Consider the following 27,469-nt stretch of genomic DNA (forward strand, 5'->3'; position numbering starts at 1 on the left):
TAGTTAAAAAACTTTTCGTTTGCAATTTTTCTTGAGCTGGCAGAGCCATTATTTCTGGCATTTAACCCCCTTTCGGGGGCGCCCCTGCTGGGCGTTAACCCTCCCGAAAGGCGGCAGTGCAAGTGTGCAACGTGCAGCGTCAACCGAAAAACTCTTTCAATTCCACAAGTCCGGGGGTAAATTTAAATGCGGCTTGGTCTGTTTTTTTTTTTTTTTTTTTTTTTTGCCGCCCAAACTTGTGCAGCAGCTTCCGCCAAATGTAAAAAAAAGAACCCAAAAATGTGGCTAGAAAAAACATCTGTCAGGGTTAAAACCTTGTCTTGTCTCTGGCCAAAAAAAAAAGAGAGGAGAGTTAAGCCCTTCCACCGAGAGAAAGCTGACAAATCTAAAGGAATTGGCCGGCAAACTTTTGGCTTTATGTCAGCAAAACTAGTCACCACTTCTAGCTCCCTCAGAATTTGTTTAATTTTTGCTTTCAAAAACACAACTTGTCGCAGAACGCATCAATCAAGAGACCCAAGATGGATGTGTGTTCAACCAATGCCTTTCGTCCTTTATTCCTTTAATTAGCCTGAAAATAAAGAGAGCGAGTGTGGGTGAAATCAAAGCCTTGGCCAAAGTAGCCAAGTCATTCTCAATTTCCTTCGCAATTCTATTACCAATAATTGAAACTTAAGCATGCCATTAGCCTTTGCTTTAGTTGGCTCCCAGGACACATAAACACACGCACATATTAATGGCATGCCCAGCCACATCCTGGCAAAAAGTTAAAGCCCAGACAGACATTAGCATGTATTTTTATCATTTATATGCATGGCAGGCACATGAAAGTCATCTTTATTTTATATACCCAACTTGACTCTGGCTTTGGAAGAGGGGGAAGAGGGATGGGGAAAGTTATGCGGCGAAATAAAACCGGAATGGCATTTGCCGGAATACCCTTCGAGAAATATTTCGATTTGGCCAGGAATTTGAATTCTTCGAGTTGCTAAACGATTGTATGTGCGGTGGCAAAAAAGAAAATAAAAGCTAAACCAACTGAGAAGTGTTTGTAATTGGCAGGAGAAGGAGCAAGGATTCAAGGATATTACAAATAAATTCTGGCAAATGTCATTTAAAATCAAGCATGTTTTATTTATTCCTAATGGGTAATGTAATATAATGAACTTCAAGAAGTGTCAATTGGTCCAAAAATAGAGTAAATATATCCTCAAAATTATTTATTTTTTTATTTTATATAATTAATAATTAATAAAATTAATAATATATAATTAATTAATTAATAATTAATACTGCAATTGAGGTTAAATAATTATATTTTATTTGCAAAGAAGTAAGTGTTATTTGCGGGGCTTTGAAACTCACGAAAAAAGGGGAGCCCAAAAAAGTATGCTACACTTTTTGCAATATGCGAATTTAGAAGAGGTTTTGAAATAATACAATTTTCTGCATTTTATAATAGAATATTATTGCAAAATTATATTCAAATATTATATTAAATACCCATTAGCTTATTGTATTTAAATTTAAACCCTTAACCCTTTATCCAATAACTATTATACCCCACCAAAGAGTATCAAAACTGCAGTTTATTAGGTGAGAGGCAGGGATAAGACGAAGTCTCGGGTCCTTCTGAGCCCAGTGGAGTGTTGTAAAATGGAGTGGCCTCCTCTGAGTTACGACCGTTGCGACAATAAACCGGGACGCTCTTCGCCATCGTGACGTAATAGATTTTACGCGCCCATAAACATTCATAAAACATTCTTGACCGTAACTCACATAATCGTGTAATCTTGTTGCATGCCGGCTTTTGTGTTTCATTAAATAATTCATTTAATTTGATTTCAGTTTTGCTTTCTCCCCCCCGCCTCACTTTATTCCTTTTTTTTATTTGCTCGCTGGCAAATCGATTAGGAATTCACATGTATGCTTCGCTGGGAGATAAATGTATATATCTACATGGGTTGCTAGGGAATCCAATGGAGTTTAGTGTTGTCCAGTGGCTTTTATATCCGAATATATATCTCCCCTTACCATTCCTATCGAAATTTATTTGCCAACGCTTGCGATGGAAATTCACTCTGGATAAGTCCAGCATGAGTAACACTCTGATTTTTCCCCAGCTACAGGAAAATCTGATGGTATTTATGCACTGAAAATCTAAGGGTGAAGGATATAATAATATCAGGAAGTCAAAAAGCGGTTTATATTATTTTTTTTATAGGGATATATATAGTTAAATATTATATTGAATGATTGAATTTACTGCCTTGTTTGAAGAGACATTTTTTTCCAGTGCCTTGCACTTGTATAGGTTTGAAATTCATACCCTGAAAACCTTAAGGACATGATAAAATTAGCAACTCTAAAAACTGCTTATATAAATTTGTTGTATGGATATGTAAAGCTTAATCTTATATTGATTGATTTCATACAAGTATAATCTATTTTCATGTTTCTGGAATGATTTTCTCCCAGTGCATTGCACCTACATATATTGTTATTTATATATGTATATGTGGCATCTCCCCCTCTCATATCTGTTTTGTTTCGCCTCCGAATGGCTATTTGGTTCTCGTTTGTTTTCCGCTCGGTTTGCTTTTGTTGCCTTGAATAACTTAAAACTGATTTAGTTGTTTTGGGATTTGCAATATTTTTATGGACTTTGGTGTGGGTTGGCCCAGTCTCTGCTGTAACTGTTGTAACAGGGAGTGGCTCTAATCGGTTATTAGAGCGATCCATTTGACTCGAATATATATATCCATATCCTTTTGATTGACTCTGGTTGAAGCAAACTTGTTGGTTCATCGATTAAGTCACTTAAATTTGGCCTTTCCCCAGTTTTTGTTCAGTTTCTCTCTTTTGCTTTTTCTGTTGCCTCACCTTGTTGACTGGATTTTTCGAGTAGTTTCTCGTTGATCTTGATTAGGGCAATCGACATTGAATTGATTAAGCCATAACGGTGACAAGCTCATCTGTCCTTTGCCTGCTTTCACCCCTCTTGATTTTTCGATTGTTAATTAAGTTTGTCATCGCTCATCGTTTGCATATGAAGGCCGTTTCTTAATTAGAAGAAAAACACAAAAGAGAACAGCAGCTTGTGCTTTGTGCTTTCTTTTTTTCCTTTATTCGTTAGCATATTTTCCTAGATTTTCCTCGATTTTCCCCGCATCAGCAGCATGCTCGTGTGTGTGCGCTTGAGGTGAACACTAGACGAACATCAATCAATGGGAAAACTTGTCTCAAGGTAGACACTCCACCTTGATCTCGCCTCGAGCGCTTTTTCTCGAGCTTGGAAAATCATAGAAGGATGATGCGGCTGCTGCTGCTGCTGTTGGATTTTCCTTTGTCCAGTCAGCAGAAATTTTCTTTTGATGCCGCTGCAGAAAATGCGATGAGAGATGGGGCCTAGGAACGTGTTTATCTAGTCGCAGGACCGGCCTAATCAGCTGATGATGATGACGCTGAGCGATGGGGTCCTCCTTCTGGCCCATTGTCCTGCGTTTGGTGTTGATTTAACCCTTGGGTCCCCCCTCCACCCAAAACAACCTTCGGTCGAAATCCTTGTGGGACACTTTGACTAATTAGTGCGCCAGCGGAAAATGATCAATTTGCATTTCACAGACGCCAATTACTATGGCCTAAATAAACTTTAACCCGGCTTGAGGGTGAGCGCAAAATATATATGACGAAACGAAAGGCAAGGGGACAAACAAGGACCCCGAGAACCGAAAGGGTTCGCCAGGATTCTCATCTCTGTGCCTTTTTTTCCTTCTTCACAACCCAAACAAATCGTAAATGGCCGGGGGGAGTGGGAGTGGAATCAGGTGAGGTCGCACATTTGAAGAAATTGAATTTTCAATTTATGGTTTCACTATCTATCTGGCCCCCGGTCCCCCCTTTTCCTTCGGTTAACTGCTCGTGTAAGCTAAAAATTTTATCACTTGACAAAAACATAAATTTCTCGTTACCCTTTTTGGCCAAATGCCCCACGTCCGGCATATGGCACTGGCTTAGGCTGAGGCTGAGGCTGAGGCCCAAGGCATGCGCTGAATTTTATGGCTTTGATGAGGTGAGTGGCGAGTGAAGGAGTTGGAGATGGAAGGCCAGAGTCTGCCCCGGGTACTACTTCATATTCAAGTCCCGAAAGGCTAATAAAGCATAATTTAATGAAGCATATATGGCAGACGTTGGCCCAGGACTTCCGCTTTGTGTAAACAATAGTTTATAATTCGCACACACACACACTCTTGCACACACACACACTCTTGCACACACACACACGTGACCTGCGGCAGAGGCAATAAAAGTGGCCCAGCAAAAGGGTTAAACATGCCGAGACTGAAATGAACACAGGCAGAGGAGAGAAAGAAAGGGGTTTAGGCTCAAGCTTTTCACCGATTGCTGGAAATACCCTTATATATGCACAAGTAGTTCATAAAATAACAAAATTGAAAACTAATTACAGGCTCAAATAAGTTTAAAAGGAGTAAAAGGATAAGTCCTTGAAAAGAAAAGAGAGCTTAAGGATCTAGGAATGCTAAGAAGCTTCGCTTTAAAACTGTATTCTAGCATTATATCTTCTGGAATATACAACAATTTAGATTTTCCTTAACTCAAATCAATAGTTAAAATATATTTTTGCATATATATAATATTTTAATTTATGTTCATGATATTTTTTAAATTCCATATACTACCAATGAAAAGGGTGCGGCTTTGGCCGTTGGTTACCGGCAAAATTGCCTACGGTCTGCACTTGGTTCCAGGGTTAAAGGTTTAAAGTGTCCGTCTGAAATATGTTCTCCTGCGTATCCTGCTGAGTCCTGTGAGTGTGTGTGTGTGTGTTAGCCGACTGTCGCTCGCTTGAGCACGCCTACGTGCCTAAATAACGGCGGTGTCGGGGGTTCACAAGAGGGTACAGGTCACCCCAAAAGGGGGGAGTAGAAAAGGTGGAAAGGCGTGGGGCAGAAGGACAACCTCCTGAATAGGCCGCAAAAGGTCGTGATAAGGCCAGCAGCAGCAGCAACAGCAGCGGCAGCAGCAGTCAGGTGAATGAAATGAGGGCCCCGAGATGAGTGCCACAATTGAAAAGCCTCCAAAGAGCATGGAGCTAAGAGGGCCAGTGCCTGGCTAAATCCTGGGGAAAACTCTGGGAAAATTCTGCAACAAAAACGAATAGAAAAAAAAAATGGAAATCTAAGGGCCGGGCACTACTGACCGACCATTTTGCATTAAGTATGATTGCACTTGGTCGAGATCTGGCAATTATAGATATGCAATGTGAATGTCCCTGCCACATGCTAATTACTATGATGGGGATTATGAAAGGGGCGGGAAAAACTACCAAGGACGAACCATTTTTGCAAAACACATTTTGCCAGTTGTATATTATCCCCCCAAAAGCAATTAAAGGCAACTAAGCAGGCAAGACTTTTTGAGATATCATAAGGAAAGAAATTTCAGAAACATATTTAAGTTTTGAGATGATCTTCTTCTTCCTTAAATAAGATTCTTGTTCCGTTCTCTTATTTAAAATCACCTTAAAGAGGCTTGGAAACTTCCCTGAATTTCCCTTATTCATTTTACTGTCATCATGATCTCGCTTTTCCCTTTCTCTGCAAAAGGTCCCAAGCTAACCCAATCTGTCTGATGTCACCTGCCGCACCTGTCCGCTGACCTCTCGACAAGCGAAAAAAAAATCGAAAAAAAAGAAAACAAAAGATCTGGCGAGAAAAAAAGGTAAAAAATCCACTCAGACCCCCAATCGTTTTTTCTTGCGGCATTTAATTTGGCCACACACATGGGATGGGGTCGGGTCTGAGAGGTCCGATCAAACGTGGTCATAAAAAGCAGAAGGGCAAAAAAAAAGTGCCACGAAAAAAAAGGAAAAAAGGGGAACCCCAAAAGGGGCACAAACACACTCGTACAAGCCGCAAAACGAGCAGTGACACAATATGCTAAAGCCATCCCCTTTTTTACCCATCTTGTGCGAACCTGACCAGAGTCTGCCCTTTACATTTTAAATTTTATTATTTTTTATCGCTGCGCACAATTTTTGATACTCTTTCTAGAAAGAAACACCGACTAGGGATGGGGTTTTGCTTGTGATTTATCAAAATAAATCTGTTTTCAAGCTCATTTAGCAGTCTTTAAAGTGGCATATTTATTAGTATTTAAAGTGTTTGTTAATACCTTTACATTTATTGTATAAATGGGTATGTTTGCCTACTTAAAGCTCATCAAAATGTAGCTAAAATTCACCTGTTACTTAATTATTCAACTTTTAAATAGAGAGCATCCTTTCGGTCTTATTTCCAACTTATTTCCCCAGCCTAACCCTTTCGCTTGGCTGCCTGAAAACAGCAAAATATGCTTTTTCAGCCAACACCTTTTGGGAAGTAAAACCCATTCCCTTTTTCAACTCCCCCTTCTTTTTTTACGCAGGTTTATTGCCGCCTTTTGTCTTTGGGGTCCTTCGGTTATGTCCTTTAGTTTCGCTTTCTTTCTCCATCTCTGCTTTGTTTTCCCAACTCTCCTTTTGCCATATATATTTTTTTTGTGGAGTTTTTTTCTCCTTCGGACACCTTTTCGACTTTCTGGCCACATTGTGTTGATTTTTGCAAAGAAGAATCCTGGTTCCTCTCGTCCTTCTGTTTGAGTTTCTCACGTGGTGTTGACAGGTAACTCAGATTACCTGAGAAAGTTAAACAACTCGAATAAATTCATGCATGAGTGTGCTCAGCAAGGGTATAATATTTACTTAATTCTTTTTTGGGGGCTGATACCTTGATCAACAGTTTTTTTGAATTGAAAAGAGAAGCAATTGATTAAGAGGTTCTCGCTTGAGGTAATTAAAAGGGGTTAGGAGTAAGAGCTTCCAATTATCTTGGGAAATTTGTCTAGAAATTGCATTGTTTATATTATTCTAGATAATACAGACAATAGAAGCATTATCCAATCTTTTTAAAGTTTATTGCTTCACTGAAGTCTATGTCATTCCAGTTTAAAAATATATACAAATAAAGATGTTTCTTATTATTAAATTGTTTAAATTTAAATTGTTTTATTAACCATTTATTTTATTGTGGTTTGATGTTTAATTTCCCCCTCATTTTACCCTTAAAAACCCATTAACTCTAACCATAGAGTATGCCCACACTGTGATTGCAAATTTATTTGAGAAAAGCCTGTGGAAAAGTGCAGTGCAAAAAGGCAGGACCATGTATATCCCCAGGATCCTATCTGCTTTGCATATTGAATCAATAATAGATTTCAGTCGAGATGCAACAGAAGAAGACCATCGTCTGCCCTCTCTTTCGCTCATCCTGTTGCCATCTCTATCCAACGTTTGCGATGCCTGCTGCAGCTTTTTATGGATAATCGATGCTTAAAGTCGAGACGCACTCAAAGAAAGAAAAGCGCGCGGAAAATCGAGAAATGAAGAAAGGCAAAAAGGGAGGCAGGACGATGGGAGGTGGGAAAACCTAACGACAGCTTAATCCTTTTAAAACTGAGACCACATAAAAGCAGCAGAAAACAACAACAGCAATGGCAAAAAGAGAAATAAACCGCAAAGCAGTAGCAGCAACAGCAGCAGCAGCAGAAAGAAAAGCAAGGAAAAGCAAAGAAAAGCAAAAGAAAAGCGAAGAAATCGACGACGATGGATGATGGGCGATGAGAACAATAAGGTGCTCGAGAGGATGCCCACGGATTGTTGGGTTGTTTTCCCCACCAGCCTTTCCCTTAACTTTCCAAGGCAAAGAGTTGAAGCGGCAGCGTGACACAATAAAGACAACCCACGACAAAGGCTTGGGTGTAATAACTATAAAAATAAACCGATGCTCGAAAAAGGAAAAAGAGGGAGAAAAAAATAGGCAAAAACGAAACTGAAACAGAAACCGAAGCCAAAAACCCCAGGCGAGACGGGAAAAGCCGAGAAAAACACACCCACACCAGGAGCGAGAGTAAGTCGGGGAAAAGGATTAGGGATCCAGAAAACAGAGGCGAAAAACAGGAGCTATATCTGGAATATGACTTGCATATCGGCAGGACTTCTCTCTCTCAGTGAATATAATATATAATATAAATAATAAATATAAATTTGTTAAGCTTTTCCTCTGATTTTCCCTGGAAATAAGCCTCGTCCTTAGCTTTGAGCTTTTCACAAATTTAAAATTAGCTGGTTTGCCACAAAACAAAATACTAAAGATTCTGCTGCGATTTTATCAAGACTTGGATTTATATTTAACTAGATTGAGAATCATATATTTTATATGGTTACAGGTTGCATTCAATAGATTCCTCAAAGGAAATACCTTTTAATTGAATTTGCAAGAGAGCACGTGATGCATGACCCAATTCCTTGGGCATTTCCTTATTTATTTTCCTTTGTCCCACAATTGGATTTAAAAGACTCTAAGGAGGAGCAAAAGGAACTCATCTGGTTCACTCCTTGCAAACATATTTGTTTTCCGGGCAACCATTAAATATTGAGCAACACTTAAAGTGCAGCACACACTGTCGATTCCCGATTCCCCGTATATCCTTATGCCACTCTTACCAGAGTTCCTGGGTCATAAAGCGTAGCAAATTTGTTGCTCTTAAGATGCTCATAATCGGTTTTGGCCAGGATATGCCACACACACATACACACAGAACGCTTTATGGGCTTAAAGCTGTTCTTGGCAAAAATTTCACCTAAATTGATTATTACACTGGGCGAGCAAAAGGGGGGGGCGGGCATACATATGTATATAGAATATAGATGGAGAAACTTTGTAAATTTCAACACGTACACAAATCCCATAACAAAGCCTTTTAATGGCTGCCAGGAAAAACTAACAAACCACATTAGCGATTGGATTGGGTTGGGCCCTCGCCCTGGCTTCGGGCTTCGGGGAACTTTAACTAAAGTTGCCAGGCATATTTGTTGAGATTTGCCACGCACAACAGGAAGACATAACACACATCCTGCCGGCAGACAAATCTAATAATAAATCCAGGACACTTAACGCCTTGGCCGCAGCAACCATGACCCACAAACTAGCTGAGGGATTGCCGGAATGTCCTGGAACCGAAGGGTGGTCTTGGTGGTGATGTTGGTGTTGGTGTTTTGGTGTTTGCAAAATTGAAGTTCACCAAGTTATGGGGGGAATTCCCCGAGACGAAAACGAGGGATGCAAATCGCCGAAAGCCCAACAAAGCGTCAAGGCGTGCAAAGCGCTCTTACGCTTAAGAAGGGGTCAGGATTCCGCTGGGGAAAAAAGCGTAGAAAATCAAGGATATTACCACAAAGCCATAGCACCTATTTTCCCTTTTTCTTTTCCATGCCAGAACACACACACTTTCCCTGGCTTATTTCGGTTCAATTGACTGCCAGATAAACTAAAGATAAATCGAGTTGTTAACACAATTTAAAATATTTAAATAAGCAGCAAAAACATATCAGGCTTTACATAAGAAATTACTTCAAGCAAGTTCATTTTAATTATAAATTATATATAGAAAACAAGTAAGCCTAATTAGCAGTGTAAGTAAGAGCATTTGCAAGTCTATTTAGTGGCCTGCCATTTTGTCGTTGTCTCTGGATTTTCGTTAATTTAATTGAGCTTGCGGTCACAGCCAAAGGAATCATGGTAAATTACTTGATTCTGATTTGATTTGTCCGGATAACAACTCCGACCCACTTACCGGGGATCCAGAAGATGATGATTTTCTTTTGTTTCAAGTGGCTACAAACACTTTCGGACAGAAGGAGGCGAATCCTTTTTTCTTTTTTGCCATGGCAATGGATAAATGATTGGGGATTGCGAATGGGCCTCGACTCTGATTGCCCAAAACTAATTTGAATTTTATTGATTCGATTCGCGGTCCTTTACTGGATTTTCCTATCCACTTTTCGCCTTCGTCTTCGTTTTCGTCCTGGCTCTTAATCCCTGGCAAAAGGATTGTGTCCCGAATGCTTTTGATCCGCCTCTCGTCTCTCTCTCTCTGGGTTTTTTTTAATATGGCAAATTGTCTTTTAATGTGATAAACGCATATGCTCATTGAAATCGCATTATCGACGCATCACTTGGGGCGTCCCTTTACGCATTTATACCCCCATTTATATACATTTATACCCCGTAAGTGGCTTAAGTCGATTTGACAAATTTTCGTTGACAAAATTGTATCATTTTCGGCCTAGCTGTGTGTGTATGTGTGTGGCCAAGGACTTATGCTAGTTTCGGGAGGATTATCAGGTATTTTGGGCTGTGACATGGGGGATCCCACAGGCTGGAAAGTCACGAAATTTTTGAAGCCCTGCTTAACCCATCGTAAACTTTTTGGCAAACCCAAAAGTCCCCCACGCGTGACATTACCAGAAAACACCGCTGTAATCCGGGAAAAATGATTGTTTTATAAAAATAATTTATATCAATAGTTTTTCTTTTTATTTTAAAGAGTGCTGCAAGTAGCTTGGAATATATTTTAAGTGAAGTTATGCTGTGTTTTTATTTACAGAGTTTATTTTATACATTTCCCAGGCTAGCCTTAACTCAGGTGTTGTCTGAGTTGCTTTCATTTCAAACCCGAAAAACCCAGTTTCAAGACACAGCTTCTCACTCGCAACTTCTTGCTCTGTGCAAATATACAGAGTTTGCGGCTATAATCTCAGGAATAATTACACACAGGAGAATGAAATTTGATTAATTCAATATTTGCACTTAGCTTTCCAACGTGCCTTGGCAAAAGTTTCTCTCCAGCCTCGACTCGGTGTGTGTGTTTGGGTGTGTGAATTTCCATGTTTGTTTAGCTAATAAATTTTCCGAGAGCAAAAGTAATCAAATAATTGCAGAATATACAGAAACACGCACCCACTCCGAACACACACACATGTTTAGGCCATGTTTTATTGCCATTTTATTTCATAAAATTTACGAGCAACAAAAAGTTTGCCACTACCAGCAAACCCAAGAACCCAACAAGCAGCAACCAAAGAGCAAAAAAAAGAAAATAAAATAAAAACAGGACACAAAGGAAGTACAAGCTCAGCGAGAGGAAAATATAGTAGAAGTGGAAGCAGTTTGCCAAGAATAATAAACTTGAACAAAGAAGTACGAGTCTATCAGTCAAAAGTAGCGGAAACCGTGCTTTTTTCGCTGGTAACTTTATATTGATGACGCTGCTTAGGCATCTCCCCCTTCGCATAAGAACCCCCAATAATCCTGACAAATCGCGGTTAGTTTAACGGTGGAGGGATAGGAGAAGGGGAGAAGTCAAGCCCAATGACATTCGCTTTATGATCCGCACTTTATTCCACCCAAAAAGAAAAAAAATTAAAAGTTCAAGTAAGCCTGCAACATTGTCTGCTTTGCAAAAATAACTCTTGTAATTCTTAATTGAAGCGTTTCTTGAACTGTCATTTAATAGGTAAAGTTTTTCATATTTTCTTGTCTCCTTTTTTTTCTTGTTAGAGGACAATGGACCATTATTCAGATTAGTACTTGTGAAGGGTCTTAAAAGATTTTACAACTTGATTATTTTATGGTTAATATGTTGCTCATTTGAATATTTATATCCTTGCAAGGGTATTATTAACTTAAATCAGAAGCTTGAAACCAAGTGAAGGACTCATTTCCTATCCCATAAATGATATATATTCTTGATCATCATTGAGCAAGTTTTGATTGGCACAATAAAATATTATATTAAAATATCGAAATATTGACTCAAAATATGGTATTATAATTTCAGTCTGAAGCTTAAAACGAAGTGAAAGAATTATTTCCGACCCTATATTCCATATATATTCTTGATCAGCATAAACAAGCAAATCTTTAAAGCTATAAAGAAGAGAAGAAAATTTTTGAAAATTTTTTTCCACAATTTTTTAGACGTTTTTTCATTATTAACATATTGAAAAATCGACAAAATTTGGAATACTTTAAAAATGCAATTCAGGTATGCAGATTTATTAACCTATTCAAAACTAGAACAGAATAGCTTTCCGAATCGAAATTAATACATTTTTGGCTTAGTTATGAGTTTTTTAAGTTTCGATATATAGAATAAATTATCATATAAAAATATCCCAATATTGACTCAAAATATGGTATTATAACTTCAGTCTGAGGATTAAAAGGAAGTGGAAGAATTATTTCCGACCCTATAATCCATATATATTCTTGATCAGGATAAAAATGCGAATCTCTCTAGCCATAAAGGAGAAAACAAAATTTTTGAAATTTTTTTTCCACAATTTTTTAGACGTTTTTTCAATTTAAACATATTGAAAAAGCGACAAAAATTCGAATAGCTTAAAAGTGTCATTTAGGTGCGCAGATATATTAACCTATTCAAAACTAGAACAGAACAGTTTTCCGATTTGAAATTAATGGATTTTTGGCTTAGTTATGATATTTTTAAGTTTTGATTTGCAGAATAAAATATTATATAAAAAGATCGCAATATTGACTCAAAAAATTGTATTATAATTTCAGTCTGAAGTTTAAAACGAAGTGAAGGAATCATTTCCGACCCTATATTCCATATATATTCTTGATCAGCATAAATAGGCGAACCTTTTAAGCTATAAAGGAAAGAAGAAAACTTGTGAAAAATTGTTTCCAATTTTTTCAGACGTTTTTTCATTGTGAACATATTGAAAAAGCGATTAAATTTAGGTGTGCAGATTTATTAACATATTCGAAACTAGAACAGAACAGCTTTCCGAATCGAAATTAATGCATTTTTGGCTTAGTTGTGGATTTTTTGCACTTTGAAATCCAATATAGAAAAATTACGTATACGTAACATCGCCCCAACCAACAAAAAATATCACGTATACGTACCATTGTCCGCCAGACCCTGGATAATCTCTCCTTTAAATATCTTATAATAGTCTTCCTCTTAGTGATTTATTTTGTAACTGGGACTTAGTCCATTTACACCAGTTAAGGAGATAATACTTTCAGTAATAAATTTATCATATTTACATCCTTGAAGACGATTATAGTTTCAGTCAGAGGCTTACAAATTAGTAATGAAACCTTTTAAAACATATATTCTTGATCAGCATCAAAAGCTGAGTAGATCAATAATCGGAAATGTCTCGAAAGGTCCTTCACAGTGTTATAAGCTTGTGATTTAAATAACATTACCTTTATAAAATGATGTATCAAAAGTTGGCACTGAAGCCAGGATCAGTTTTCAAACTATCGAAATTGTAAAAAATAAATATTCGAGAACAATTTATAAATAATTAAGACTGTACTTTGAGTATACGCTTGTGGATATCATCAATAAAAAGTGCTGTGTCACCTAAAATTATAATTTAGTAATGAGATCCATGGCAATAAGGGAATTAACTAAAAAATAAATGCATAGCTAGAAGAGCTGAATCTAGACAAAGGCCTCGTACATGCCTATAGCATCTATGTACGTATGTGATATAAAAATATAATATGTAAATGATACAATTGTCATTATTAAAACTAAGATCAGTGTAGGACACGTCATTGTTTACTTCCTTCCAGTGTAGACTTATAATCTTGTTGACTTTAAGTAGGGTAATCATGGTAATTATGGTATGGAAGATCCCTTCCTGGTTGTCCGGATGCATCCCATTGGCCAGGTCATACTTTTTAGGTCGAAGGGTAATCACTATCACTATCACGATGTAAACACTAGGTACCCCTAGGACAGACTGAGGTCGCGGCGATCGAAGTGCCTCTATTTATAGTTCCCGAGTCAAGAGAACAGAGAAAGAGAGCGAGAGAGAAAGAGCTACCTCTAGAACTGGAACAGAGAGAGATAGAGCGTAAGCTGCATCTCTAGAGCTGCAAGAGAGGGAGGCAGGCATACCCAATGTTATTGTGAGTAAGAAAGAGAGCGAGTGGCAAGGGCTTATAGAGGCATACAGAAAGAGAGGGCGAGAGTAAGCTATTCACTGCCACTCCAATATTATGATATTATATGAACCGAAATAAACTTCCGCCCGTCAAGAATTGTATACCGTTGCAAATTGTAATTTGATCATTAATAATTAATAATTAATATATATATAATTAATAATTATAAATAATTATATGAAAATTAACTTGAATTTTATTTGAATTGGAAAAAAAGGATACAAAATAATTTAGCTATATATGGCTATATATATAGCTAAATTATTTTGTATCCTTTTTTTCCAATTCAAATAAAATTCAAGTATCCTTCTTTTATATCCTTCTAGCCATATATAGCTAAATTATTTTGTATCCTTCTTTTTCCAATTCAAATAAAATTCTAATTAATTTTCACATATCCTATAAGCTAGAAGCTAATCAAACACTTCAAGTCACTCAGCATTTAAACCCCTTGCCGATTGTGTATATTTTTGTTGGCTTACAATCAAACCTATTTGCCATTTTGTGCACTTAACTTGATCTTTATTAAATAGACCGCTTCACCTACTCAAAAATGTATGTGATTTTGGCAAAAAAGACTCGAGTTATTTCTTTTACAGCCCATCGTTTTTGGTGATGTCTGAAATTTCATTTCGTACGATGCGTGCATATCGAATTCGCCTTTTTAGGGTACATTTAGGGTTTGCCCTCACCCCCTCCGATGGCTGAAATGTGACAGGAAAAAGGGGGTTAGGGGTTGGGGGTTGGGGAAGGAAAAGGGGTTTTCCCTCCCTGGGAAAAAGAAAAGGGGGCCACCCACATTGTCACTTTTGTGTGGGTTCTACGTGCGGTTGATTGATGGATTCGCTTGTTTACCCGTCAAGCCGCAGCAAGAATGTTGTTTTGCTGGGCTGGGAAAAGCGGGGAAAAGCAGTGAAAAGATCGGGCTATATACATACATATATATATGCGGGAAAGCGGTCTGGGGAACAGATTTCAAAATAAGCAATAGTCAGCAGTAATCGTGATATATCATATCGCAAACCGAAAGGGAACAGCAGCGGCATGATATGGGTCTTTTTCCTGCCACGATTTCATTTTCCTCGGCGGCGTAACTTTACTGTGTTTTATTTATTTTTTCTCGTTTCTTTTTTTTTGTGCTGTTTGGTTTATTTTTTTCCGACAGCTGCCGCGGGACATTTGCCATTTGGCGAATACATTTTAAAGCGAGGCAAATGTAAATTCCTTCTCGAACGGAGACATAAATCATAGCAAATTCATTGCCCACCAGCAGGGAGCTCCCGGGCAATTGACGCCGAGACAAAGCGCTTCCTGATGTCCTGATGTCCTGATGGGGTTAAATTGGCCAAGGAACACAGGGGATTTACGCCGAGATCGGGCGACAAGCGACAAGAGAGTCCTTAAATAATGCTCAGAGCACACCAAGTGACACGAAATGATTTTCAGGCATTTAAATACAAGATATTTCCATGAGAAAGGAACACACATAATAAAAATAAATATAATTGCATTTTCCCCAACACAAATGACAGACATTTTTGTTGGAAAAAGTTTCCATTTTAAAATGGGGAAAAATATGAGAAACTTCTTTTTGCACTCACATTACAATCTTTAATAATTTGCACGCGGACACATTCCGGGATGATCTAATAAACTTGCCTGAATGTCTGCAAAATCCCATTTGGAGTGGCTCATCCTTGGGAAGATCCTTTCCCCCCTTCACTTCCGGTTCCCCCTTTTGGCCTGGCCCCTGCTATCTGACATTACCATTTCTGTGCGTGTTGTTGCTCCTTGAATCTCATTACAATTGCAAAAGGCAAGAAGCCAAAGCTAAGAATACGCATTTCATTTGCAAGAAGCCCAGGCCCCACTAGTTTTCCCATTTTCTGACCCCGAAAGGAGCTTTCCCCCCTCACAACTAGCCGGGGAAAACTCAGAAAAGCCATCTAAAAGTTAATTACAATTGCCTCAGCCAGCTCTGCTGCAACTTTAACTGCCGCAACGAGTTCGCATTAAGAAGAAACGAGGCGAATGAAAAAAAGAAGAAGAAGGAGCACGTTAAGGGTCCTGAAACAGAGAAGATCGAGGAGGCAGATACCCTGGAAAATTAGGGGAAACTAACAACATATAGCATACATGGAGGAGAGGGTTTTCCCAAAGCAATATACAAACAAAGAAATTATGATATGGAAAATGTTCAAGTTAACGCTTTATTTAGTCTAATAATTTGTTGAGAATTATGAGAATATGTTTAAGGATATGTGCATATGAATTACAGGGTATCTCCGGGAATAAAACCCCACTCTCGGAGTGAAGTTCAAGCCGTAAGCAGTAATATCAGAAGTAACTACGAGTCACAGTATCTAACTGCTGCAGTTTTCGCTGCGAGGGGGGCATATAAATATTAAAAAGAAAATCTGCTACATGGCTACGTGCGACGCATTTCAACGCAGCCAACGCGACCTCAGTGAACCCCCTCCGCTTTTCCACTCCCCAATTTTCCCCACAAGCACACACACACACAGGGAAAAAGGATAGAAAGGAGGTCGGGCATGGAAAAAAAAAGAAGAGAAATTTACTTTGACATATTTTTGTGCTTAGCAAAGCAAATACTTTCATTATTTTTGCTGTTGGGCACAAAATTTCCCTCCGGCTGTAATCACCCACATCACACATTGAGAAAAAGCGGGGGGGAAAATGGGGGCACTGCATTTGAGTGGCTCAAAACATTCTGCGGTCCACGCCCACAGCTACCACCGGAGTCTCTCGGCTCCCGTTTGAGTGGAAAATGATGGAAAAATCGGCACACCCTCCCCCTCCCCCACACCGCGCACTTTTCCGAATGACCCAAACGTGGACAGCAGCATCTGTGGGCGGATCTCGTTGGGGGACATGGCATCCGCCCACTGTTTGTAATTTTCCCTGCCCTAAAACCGAATTCTGTTGCTGATTTTCAGATAGGTCACGGAAAAGTTGCCAAAAAAAAGAGAGAAGAAGCAAAATAATAATAAAAAGAAGCGAAAAATGCGATTAGAAATTTTCATATTTATCGAATATTTGTAACATCATAAACAACAGACACTTTGGGGAAAATATTAATCGATGTCCAAGCTGAGAAACAGGATACTTATTCATTATCATATTGCAAGTCAAAACCTTTCAACAGTATTAGAAATAATTTAGCTAAACGAAAGTAAACATTTATAATTAATAGTTAAAAATCGAGGAATATATATGAATATATATATATATATATATATATATATATATATATATAAAGAAAGAGAGCGGGTAATGTCCTTATGAAGACCTAAGCTGAATGCAAAACCTTTAACTTCAAAAGAATTGAATCATATTTGCATCACAAATAATAATCCAACTTTACTGTCCAATAATTCCCATAATATTCCCTCATTTATACTGTTATTTAAGGACATTCTCCTTTAAGGATATTTGTCTTTAAATTTATAAATATTTAATAAACTACAATTATCCTTATATTCTTTTCTCTCTCCTTTTATTGCAGATCGTTGAGTGTCTATGAGGACAGGTGAAAGTTTGTGTTTTTTTTTTTTTGGGGGGGGGCTCACCTGCTCGTCCTGCTCACACACAGTCACGCGGGAGGAAGCGAGACGGCAGCAGACAGAGACGGCGACAGATGTGTGAGCGGCGGTGAGGAGCGGACTGTGGATTCCAGGGGCGGCGAAGGACGAAGGTCGCAGGACGCAGTGGACCATGGATTGGACTCGGTGGCAAATGGCCAGAGAGAGAGCTGGCAACCCAGGATCAGGATCAGGATCAGAAACAGTCTGGAACAAGCGTGAGACCAGATTGGAATGGTTGCCCATTTGATTCGTTGCGGTTTTCACACGTAGGTTCAATCAGTCAGTCAGTCAGTCAACCAACCAGTCAGCCAGTCAGTCAGTCAGTCAGTCAGTCAATCAGCCAGTCAGCCAGTCAGTCACCCAGTCACACAGTCAGTCAGTAAATCAATCGTGCAACCAGTGCTCGATTGCCGTTGTCCCCTTCATCAAACGAAACTCAAGTAACTCAGATCAACTCAACGTAGCCAGCGATCAAGCCATGCACATTACTGTAAATATACCAAGTCGAAACTAGATTCATAAATATATACAATAAACCCAAAAACCCAATATTTAACAAATATAAAACACCAATTAAAAGCAAAACAAAAAACCAAAAAACAAAAGGCAAACATACCAAACAAAAGTGCAGTGTTCAGTGTTCTCAACGACAGTGGAAAAAGATACGGCAAGGCAGCAGATCGAGCGGAGGAAAGCCATCAAGGTGAGAGGGCGGCCAAGGGCTGCCCCGCGTACAGGAGGAAAATCGTCTGACCGGAAAAGCCGGAAAAGCAACAACAACAACAACAACTAATAAGCAACAACCAACAACAAACAACAGCATAACGCCCCCAACACTGCCAATGCCATTGCCATTATCAAGAACAACGTTCGTTCATCATCGTTCGTTTAGATTTGACACAAGTGAGTTCAGCTTAATTAGATCATAATCACAGTAAATCTATCAAATATCTATATATCTATATATATTGGGAAAGTCTCTGAAAGATTGGAAATCTTACACTTAAAGTGAGACCTGCTTTAAGGATCAAAAACCAAAAGCTAATCTGCATAGATTTTCCTATATCCTCCATTTATTTATCTATTGATAGATTTTTAAGTATTTCAACTGTAAATATAATCCTCTATAAAACTAGTTATCATTCATTTGAGGCGTTGAGACATACACTCATGGACTTAGTGTATTTATTTATTATTTGATTAGTGATCGGGGAAGTCATAAGAGGTAAAGGGTTTTCTCAAAACGAATAATACAAACATCTCTAAATTATTTCAATAAGTAAATGTCCAAAAGTAAGCGCAAGTCAGAAATATTATATTGCTTACTTTCGGACAGTATTTCATTAAATTTCAAAAACAACCAATTCGAGAGAATCTCTTGATCGATTTATATTTTGTAAAAACAATCAAATTCTTGTCTTTAAATGAATAAAAACAAAGCAAACTGTTTATTCACCACTAAATTGTAGACTTCTTGCAGGGATCTCAATGAATTACTCATTAGCGCGTCGGATTGATTAGTGAATAGAGTTTAGTGACTAGCGACTAGTGCCAAGTGCCATTAATCAGAGTTGCTTTCGATGAATCACTTAGCCGAATGGCGCCGCGAATGCAAATGCAGGCGAAATTGCACTCATTAGGCAACTAAGGGCGAGCTGTGACATTCAGCCGCCAGTTGCCATCCATCAATTAGTTGTGCACAATTGCGACGCCCACTCCAAAATGTCCCAATAGCCAAATATCAGTAGCTCCACCCACTTGGCATATTCGTTTAGGCCGGGGGAAGTCCCGCCGCGTCGGGGAACTCCCGCGTGTCCGCTTTCAATCGCAATCGCAATCTGCAATCTGACAAATCAAATCTTGTATGCAAAGCAGCCAAGCAAGCCCGACAACTAGCAGCACGAGCGACAGCACACCCAAACGCCAGCAGCAAACACCAAGCCAAGCGACAAGCAATTTGTTCAAACATTTGTGCCAACAAAACGTCAGCAAGCAGGCGAGCAAAAGGACAGGCAAAGCAGCAGAAAAGCAGGTTGGCAAAGGTGGAGAAAAGCACGCAAGGGCATAGCACGGTAAGGCAGAGGGAAAAGCACGAAATCGGGTCGAAAAAGCAGCTGAATAGAAAGCAAGCGATCGTGAGGAGAAAGCTGACAAAGCAGATTCAGAAGCAAAGCAAAAGTAGAATCAGGTATAAAGCAAAAGCAAAAGCAGAAGCAGAATTAAAAGCAAAATCAGAAGGGAAAGTAGAATCAGCAGAAAAGCAGAATCAAAAGCAGAATTAGAAGCAAAAGCAGAATCTGAAGCAAAGCCGAAGCGAAATTAGTTTAAAAAGCAAAAACAGAAACCAAAGCTCAATCAGCAGAAAAGCAAAAGTGATAGCAGAAGCAGCATCAAAACAGAAACCAAAGCAAAAACATAGAAGCAATGATCAAAGATAATTATAGTAACCAAAATAAAGGAAGCAAATGAAAAGCATGCTCGAAAGTATGCAAGAAGCAGAATTCTAAGCAAAATAATGATTAATTGAGTAGAAAATCAAGTTCGAAAAATTATAAATTTTTAAGTAAAGAGAGTATATAAAGCAAGCAAGCAGCAAGTGTAAATAAGAAAAGCAGACAGTTTAAAATTAGAAATCAAGGTAGAATAATTATTAATTGAGCAGAAAAGTGGGAAAAGCCTCGAAAGCAAGAAAGCAGAATAGCAGAAAAGTAGAAAGGCAGCAAGGCAAGGAAAGCAGGGTGGGAAACAAGCTTGCGGGAAATCAGGAAATCCCAACTGCCGCTGGCCCCTAAGCAGCAGTTGCGTGACCCGCGAGTTTTGCACAATAAACAACATAATTGCTCATAAAGCCAACTGCTGCGAGTGACCAACACGCCGTTCTCCTGGCAGGAGTGGTGACGATAACGCGACCGTTTACGGCAATTACAAATCACCAAAGCCGCGAATAGTGACTTGTGAACTCTCTGAACCAGTACCTCTAACCCACACCCTCTGACCCAACCTCAAATACAAAAGAAGAAAAAAAAACAAAAATACAAATATATACAATTAAAAAAAATATATAAGAAAAAACAACCGGAGGTGACGCGCTATTAGGCAACGGGGCGAGGTAGCCCCTCAAGTCCGCCCCGGATGTATAAACCGGACACGCTCACGCGCCGCGGCAGCCTCAGATCCCTGCGCAGCGCCCCACTCCTCAGCACGGTTCTAGAGAGCACGCTCTCCCTGACCCGCATCCATCCGATTGCCTCCTTGGAGCTACCGGGCCTCGACTATGCGGTGCATTCGCAGTCGGCCTTCGGTTTGGGGCTCGCCCATCCGCGTGACCTAGCCGCCCTTGGCACCTGCACCTCCCTGCGCAGTGGCCTTGCAGCGATCACCGCAGCCTCCGCCTCCGCCGCCGGCGGTGTATCACAATCGCAAAGCGCTTTACTTGGCCGCTACGGACCCAACGCCTCGATCCGTCACGGAGAGCGGAAAATAGTCCAGCCAAAACGGTAGGTGTCCTTCTATAAATCAAAACATATATATCCGTAGAGAGCTCGAGGGGAGATTAGCATTCCCCATGATGTGATGCAGAAGGTTATCCTGCAGGACTAGACTTAAGGATCATCTCATAGAAACCTCAAAAGAGGATAGTTTCATAACTCAAGGATAAGTTTAAAGGTGTTCTTCATTATTTAAGGATATAAAAGAAGACCCAACCCCCACTAGAAACTCCATTTAAGGAATTAATCAACAACACTTTATATTTAAAATCAATGCCAAGGTTATTAAACTTCAAGAAAAACAAATTTGCAGCAAATACGAATATATTAAATAGATGTGTAAATGGCGGCACTCACTCCTGCCAATCCCTCACCGGAGTCGCACGTTTCAAATTACCATCCCAGGGCAGACTATCGATATTCACTTGAGCCGCAATGGCAGCCTTCACTCGATTGGAGAATTCCACAGGTGTTTCGGCACTTAACCTTCTAACCGGTGCCATATACCAAACATCACAGGCAATGCACCAGGAACTAACCAACATGAACATGTAACGCAACATCGAATGCCGGCTGCTATTCCAGAAAGCCTCACTGAAGCGTCGATCATAGCTAATGGCTAGAGGATAGACAACATCGCTCACCGCAAAGCTACCCTTCCTGAACTGCATCACAGCCGTGTTATTGATGCAAGTCCCTTCCGGGAAAAGCAGGATCGGAGGACGGTCTGCGGAACCGCCATGCAAGCGTAAGAGACATCCCAAGGCCTCGCGATCTCCCAAAAGTCGCCGATCGAACCACATTTGTGGTGAAACCCGTGAGAGAGCCCGCTGGAACAGCCCAATGATGCCATCATGGATCTGACCAGTTACTGTGTAGTAAGCATCTGACATTAATACCAGGACATCCAAGGGACTTGTATGATTGCACACACATATGCCCATGGTGGGTCTATGCTCGGTGTTGTGATATCTCCGAATGATGGGCAAACAGCCGGCCATGATGCGGAAACATTGCCGCAGGACTTGCTCCACCAGCAGCTGCTTCAGGTGACTCTCAGGCAGTTGGCCCAATATGGCAGCTATAATGCTGGTAAGGAAGAGACTTGCCCAAGCAGCCGATGTCCTGAGGGGCAACAGCAACATATAGCGAGTGAGCCAGCCAAGGAGCCAGACGATCCACAGGCGCCAATGGAGATCACGCACTCGTTGCCCCAGATTCCTTGTGAGCAGATTCCACTGACCGGGTGGTGTTGGAGCGGCCACAAAGTGTGGTGTTACCTCATCCTCAAGGATCAATTCCATGCCCAGGTTAACCATGTTGCTCATTTGCTCCACTCGCCTCACAAGCCTGCTCTTAATATGCGGCGATGATAATCTCTTGGCCGGATCTTTGGGACCATCACCTATGGCACCCTGCTCCGATGCTTTCTCGGACTCCACGTCGCTTTGGCCCATCTCTCGCTTCCGTGTGTCCTTCAACTCCTGGTTAATCCAAGCAAAGAGACGCTCTAGAAGGTTAATGTAAAGGGCTTGCAGCCAGAAAATGGAGGACCAGCAGATCAGGCACACGGTGGCCAACAGGAGCAACATCGCGTCAGGCTACTCAATTTGAGATATACAATTTATATGTTAAGTCATTTGTGGAGAACTACAGGCTGCAAACGAAAGATGGCAAAACTTTAAACAGTGAAAACTAAGTACAAACTCCCAGCTAAGGTGATCTTTTTTGAGAAGAGAGAGAACTGTGTGTGACCTCCGATTAAAAGAAAAACAATGTAAATTATTTCCAGTGCATTCCATGGTTTGAGTGTAGCCTCAGGAGTTTGCCCACAAATTTCCCAATTAAAGCCCTAATTCAATTTAGCGCCGACTTTTTTGCTTTTGCCTCGTATTTTCACCCCTACTTTTCTTTCATATTTTTCTCAGACCGCTTTGTTAAGCGCCCAAAAGACTTTTGATTTATTTAGCCCAAGATGTGAAGGAGGAAACCAGGAAATAAAAAAAATATAAGAAGAAGGACGAAGGAAACTTTGCCGTCGTCGTCTTCTCTCATTTTTTTTTCTCTGGTTTTTGTTTTTGGACGGGTTTTTCGCTTATGGATTTTGGGTTATTTGGGTTCGGTTTTTTTTTTGGTCAGGCCCTGGCCCCATTTTGTTTTTTCACATGGCAATAATTCAATTATGCCATAACAAGGCCGCAAAATGTTTGCCACAGACGGCGGCAAAGGGGGTTGGGTTGTATCTCCTCTCTCGACCCGAAATCACTTAAGAGCCACAGAAACTTCTGGCTTTTGTTAATTCGTTAATTAAATGGGCCCGCGGAATGGCAAAGGCAGCGCTCTTTAAGGATTACGCAATGGCGCCGACTTCCGCCCACCATTGATTACATTGGCTGGCAACAATCTTGGCTTTGGCTTTGGCTTTCACTTTGGCTTATCAAATGCAAACAAACGACGACAGACACCGGCAACGTCACTGTCACCGTCACCGTCACCGTCACCGTCAACGACAACTCATTTAGGCTCAGGCCCGGGCCCTTAATTAGCATAGAATGTGTTTTAAAAAGCCACTTGAGCTAAACATTCAAAACACCTACAGGGTGTGCTTCCCCCGCCTTCCTAGCACCACCCATTTCCCACGACTTTTCCACTTTTCCACAGCGACAACGACAACGACAACGACCTTAGGCGCTTCTGCGGCCGAGTCTGCGTGTATTTGTATCTGTATCTGCATCTGTATCTGTGTGTGGCACAGTTTGGAAAGTCTGAGGAAAGCCGGACAGATTTAAATACTCTAACAGCTGAGGGCAAGAGAAATTAAGACGGCTCAGGTGACTATGACAGGGATTTTGTGTTAAAGCCTTTGTAAATGGTAAATAAAATCTGATCAGAGGAAAGAAGTCTGATCAGAAGGAATATATCTTAAATATATCTCAGGGCATTGAGTAAGCAACGATTATTAAATCTTTCAATCTTTTATCAGAGTTTCATTTGTAAAATATATCTTACAGAATTTCCTTTTGAAATTATATATTTACTTGAATAAATTATTATTTATTTATGAATATATCTGAAATATGTTCCAGGGCATAAAGCAAAACATTTAGATATCATTCAATATTACCTTTGTATCTGATCAGAGATAGGACTGTTATTTGTATGTACCGATACAGTCTGATCAGAATTAGTCTATTTGAAAAATTTATCTTACAGATTTTTTCATCTTAAATTTCATATTTACTTGAACAAAATTTTATTTGTTTCGGAATATATCTTAAATATATTCCTGGGCATAAAGTAAGCCAAGATTTTAAAATCTTCCAATAGTATCTATTATATCTATGTATCTTCAAATATAATAATATAACTTCCCCTTCAAGTGGCTATTTTTCACAGTTCTGATCAGATATGTACACCCGATATTTGTGACATTATTTTAACTATATATTTAATGTATAGTTAGGGTAAATTTCCTGACGACATAGACTTTGGAAAGAGCTGAACGACAGCGGCAGCACGTGACGCTCAAGTGTTGGGATAAGCATTTCCGCTCTTCAGACGTAACACGAAAAAAGCTACCCCCTCTTGTGACAAAGCGACTGTTGTCGCGGGAAAAGCGGTGGAAAAGCGGCGGAAAATGCAGGGGGAATGGCGGGGGAGTGCAGGGGGCAGGTAAATGAGGAAGCACAAAATGAAATTGTGACGCTGGCGTTCGCGACACGCCCACATGACGATGCGAGCGGCAACGCCCACCTGCCATTCAAAAGTAATTTAGCGTTTAAAAAACATTTTTCTGCCTGACTTTTAAAAAGTTGCGCGTAATGCGAGTCGCGTGTGTGCGTTACACACACTACTGCATGTATGTGTGTGTGGTCGGAAAATGGGGAAAAGCTCAACACTCACCTGGTTGTTGTAGCCACGTTCCGATTTCGATGTCGTCGTCTGTCTGATCCGCGTGATTGTATTTTGTGTTTCGTTATGGCTGGCAAAAAAAAAGAAATGGAAAAACGAAACCGAAAAAAAAGAAATGTAAGACTGCTACTGAATTTTCTTTATTGACTCTGACGTTTCACCAACCTGCTACGTGTGTGTTTGTGGGAGGGAGGGTTGGTTTTGTGTTTTAAGGGGTAACCCCCCGGGGGGAAATGCTGCTCATGGAAATGCTGCTCATGGAAATGCTGCTTAGATTATGAAAAGGCGAGGCAAAAAAAAAAAATAGAAACGCCGGATAACGAGATTAGGGAAGTTGTTAGCGCTTAAGTACAAAATAAAAAGTCAGCTACTCGTCCCTAAAAAAATATAATAATAATAATGCGAGTTCAACGCCAGTAAGTGCTGGCAAAAATGAGATTAAACGAGATCAATTTGTTCATAGAGGAGAGAGTAATTTAATTTTTAACTTTCCGCCCATAATGTAACCTTTAAAATCTGCATAAAGAACATACATTAAGACACATCATCAGTTTATAATTTAAAGGTTTCAAATGATTAAAGCAACATTCTCCTTTTGTTTCCATTGTAAGGCACAATATTGACACAAGTAACCACATAATGAATTAAAATAAACAATCAAGTGAAGGCAATGACAACAAAACTTCTCATCCCAATGATATTAGCATACTTTGGGTGTAATTATTTCCATAAGTTTCTCACCTCCTCCCCCCCCCCCCCTTTAAATTTTCTTTAGATTTTTATTTGAATTCAACACCCACCCCCCGTTGAAAATTTTTAAGCGTCCCCTCAGCCAAGTTAATTAAAAAAGTGTTGCCATTTGACCCTTGAAACTCCAAGCTCGAAGCTTGGAACTTGCAACTCTGAGCTTGGAACTCGGAAATCCCTTTGACACTCGATGGGAAAAATGGTGCGGGGGGAGTGGGAAAAACCCGCCCGCATTTCGCCATAATTGGTTTATGCCATTTACCCGGCTTGTTTACATTTGCATAATGGAAATGGACCAAGAACAGGGCAACGAGAATGGAAAAAACAGAGACAGAGAGAGAGAACCAGGAACCAGAATCAAATATACAAGAAATGTGATTTATAATTTTTCCCTTGTTGAGCCGGGCATTTTAATTAGCCCCGGAAAAAGCGGAAAATGCGAGATGAGACCCCGAACCCATCGCCTAATTATGTGGGGGGGGGGTCTCAGCGTATTGTTGTTTGTGTCATCAAGTCATTATTTAATATAAGTCGCCAGGCTCTTGATAAATTATTTCCGTTTGATGGACACTACGTGACGAAAGTTTCCAGGAAAATCACCAGGTTAAGGGAGTGGGCAGGGAGAGGGGGATTTGTATATATATTTTTGATTTGCGGCCGCATCTTCAAGTTTGCCAATCATCCATCCTTGGAGTCTCGTTTATTTGCGGCAATTAATCAATTTGGTTGTCCGCTTGCCGCAGCTTATCCTCGAATAAGTGATAGAGATTTATCACTCATCCGCCCCGTTGCCACGCCCTTAAAGCCGCCTTAAAGTCATTGCGGAAAAAAAACAAAAAAATGAATATAAAGTCCTGCACTCGGCGCACTTGGCATTCATTGAACCAAACATTTTGACTTTTGCGCCTGAACGCACATGAAAAGCTCTCGAAAAATGGACGAATTGAGTGTGCCGCCTGCGGCGAGGAGTGGTTGCAAAAATGCGGAATGGGACATCGGCATCGTCATCATCATTGCCATATATTTTTTACTAAGAACCGGCAAAATTGCAGTCGTAATAAGTAGGGAATAGCAAACAAGCCGAAGCCGAAAAATGCTCTACAAACTACAAGATATGTTATCTATTTGACCAAACTTAAAGGTAAATTAACAGATAAACTAAATTAACATCTTGAATTCTAAAATACATATTTATAGTCATATAAGCAACTACATACCCATAAATATTTAAATGAAATTGATAAATTTCCAGTGACTAAAACAGCGAATCCCAGAGAGAGCATTCACAGCTACAAGCGTTGAAAATGTTCAACATAAATCTTTAAAAAATGCTATAGGCGGGCTGCATATACATACATATATATACTTTTCTATATACAGATATATACATATATATATATACTTCCCTGTTTGACCCCCGATTTCCCAGACAGCCATTATCCTCGCCATCATTTAGCCGGTTGCATTTTCGACTCTGGTTTTATTTTATTTTTTTTTTTACTTATTTGAAGCCCTTCCATGTGGGAGGCAAAAAGGTCAATGCACCCGCAAAAAGTAGGTGGAAAAGCCGGGTGAGAATTCGGAGACGAAAAAAAGAAAAAGAAAAAAGAAATAAATGGGGAAAACTCGCTCACGATGTTTACGTTTTGAGCCGCGCTTTTCGGGGCTTGTCAACGTCCTCAGCCAAGCCTCCCTCCCCTTCCCGCCCTCTGACGTATTACTGGAAATTCCCGCTGCTGTCCCGGGGTACCTTTCGCAATTTCTTAGGTGCAAAAAGTTGCACTTCACCTGCAGGGTGGCTGTGTTTCCGCGGCGAGCTGCT

At 39.9% G+C, this 27,469-nt stretch overlaps 2 protein-coding genes across 5 annotated transcripts in view; one reads left to right on the forward strand and one right to left on the reverse strand.

The window, feature by feature from the left end:
• The window catches only part of shakB (Innexin family member shaking B), a 160,043-nt gene that overhangs the window by 77,975 nt on the left and 54,599 nt on the right, over positions 1-27,469 (forward strand). Inside the window, exon 2 of one of the 2 annotated variants that reach the window (XM_086839211.1) lies at positions 17,422-20,997. In XM_086839211.1, coding sequence (XP_086695337.1) covers positions 20,633-20,997 — 365 coding nt within the window. In that variant the 5' untranslated portion in view covers positions 17,422-20,632. The remainder of the gene's footprint in view (positions 1-17,421; positions 20,998-27,469) is intronic. The other variant, XM_086839212.1, reaches the window with a different exon arrangement.
• On the reverse strand, positions 21,223-25,045 carry LOC110176085 (glycerol-3-phosphate acyltransferase 3). Of its 3 annotated transcripts, none has more exons than XM_020942328.2 (2): positions 24,892-25,045; positions 21,223-22,589 (listed from the first exon to the last, which is right to left on the reverse strand). In XM_020942328.2, exon 2 carries the CDS (start codon positions 22,578-22,580, stop codon positions 21,342-21,344), a length of 1,239 nt encoding a protein of 412 aa, XP_020797987.2. In that variant the 5' UTR covers positions 22,581-22,589; positions 24,892-25,045; the 3' UTR covers positions 21,223-21,341. The 3 variants fall into 3 exon arrangements, with proteins under 3 accessions (XP_020797987.2, XP_020797986.2, XP_086695343.1); XM_020942327.2 differs by having other exon boundaries at positions 21,223-22,645; positions 24,892-25,026; XM_086839217.1 differs by having other exon boundaries at positions 21,223-22,667; positions 24,892-25,012.

The sequence above is a fragment of the Drosophila serrata genome, unplaced genomic scaffold, assembly GCF_035046125.1.
Source record: "Drosophila serrata isolate PLE 108 unplaced genomic scaffold, ASM3504612v1 contig_362, whole genome shotgun sequence".
In the NCBI taxonomy this organism is placed as follows: Eukaryota; Metazoa; Arthropoda; class Insecta; order Diptera; family Drosophilidae; genus Drosophila; species Drosophila serrata.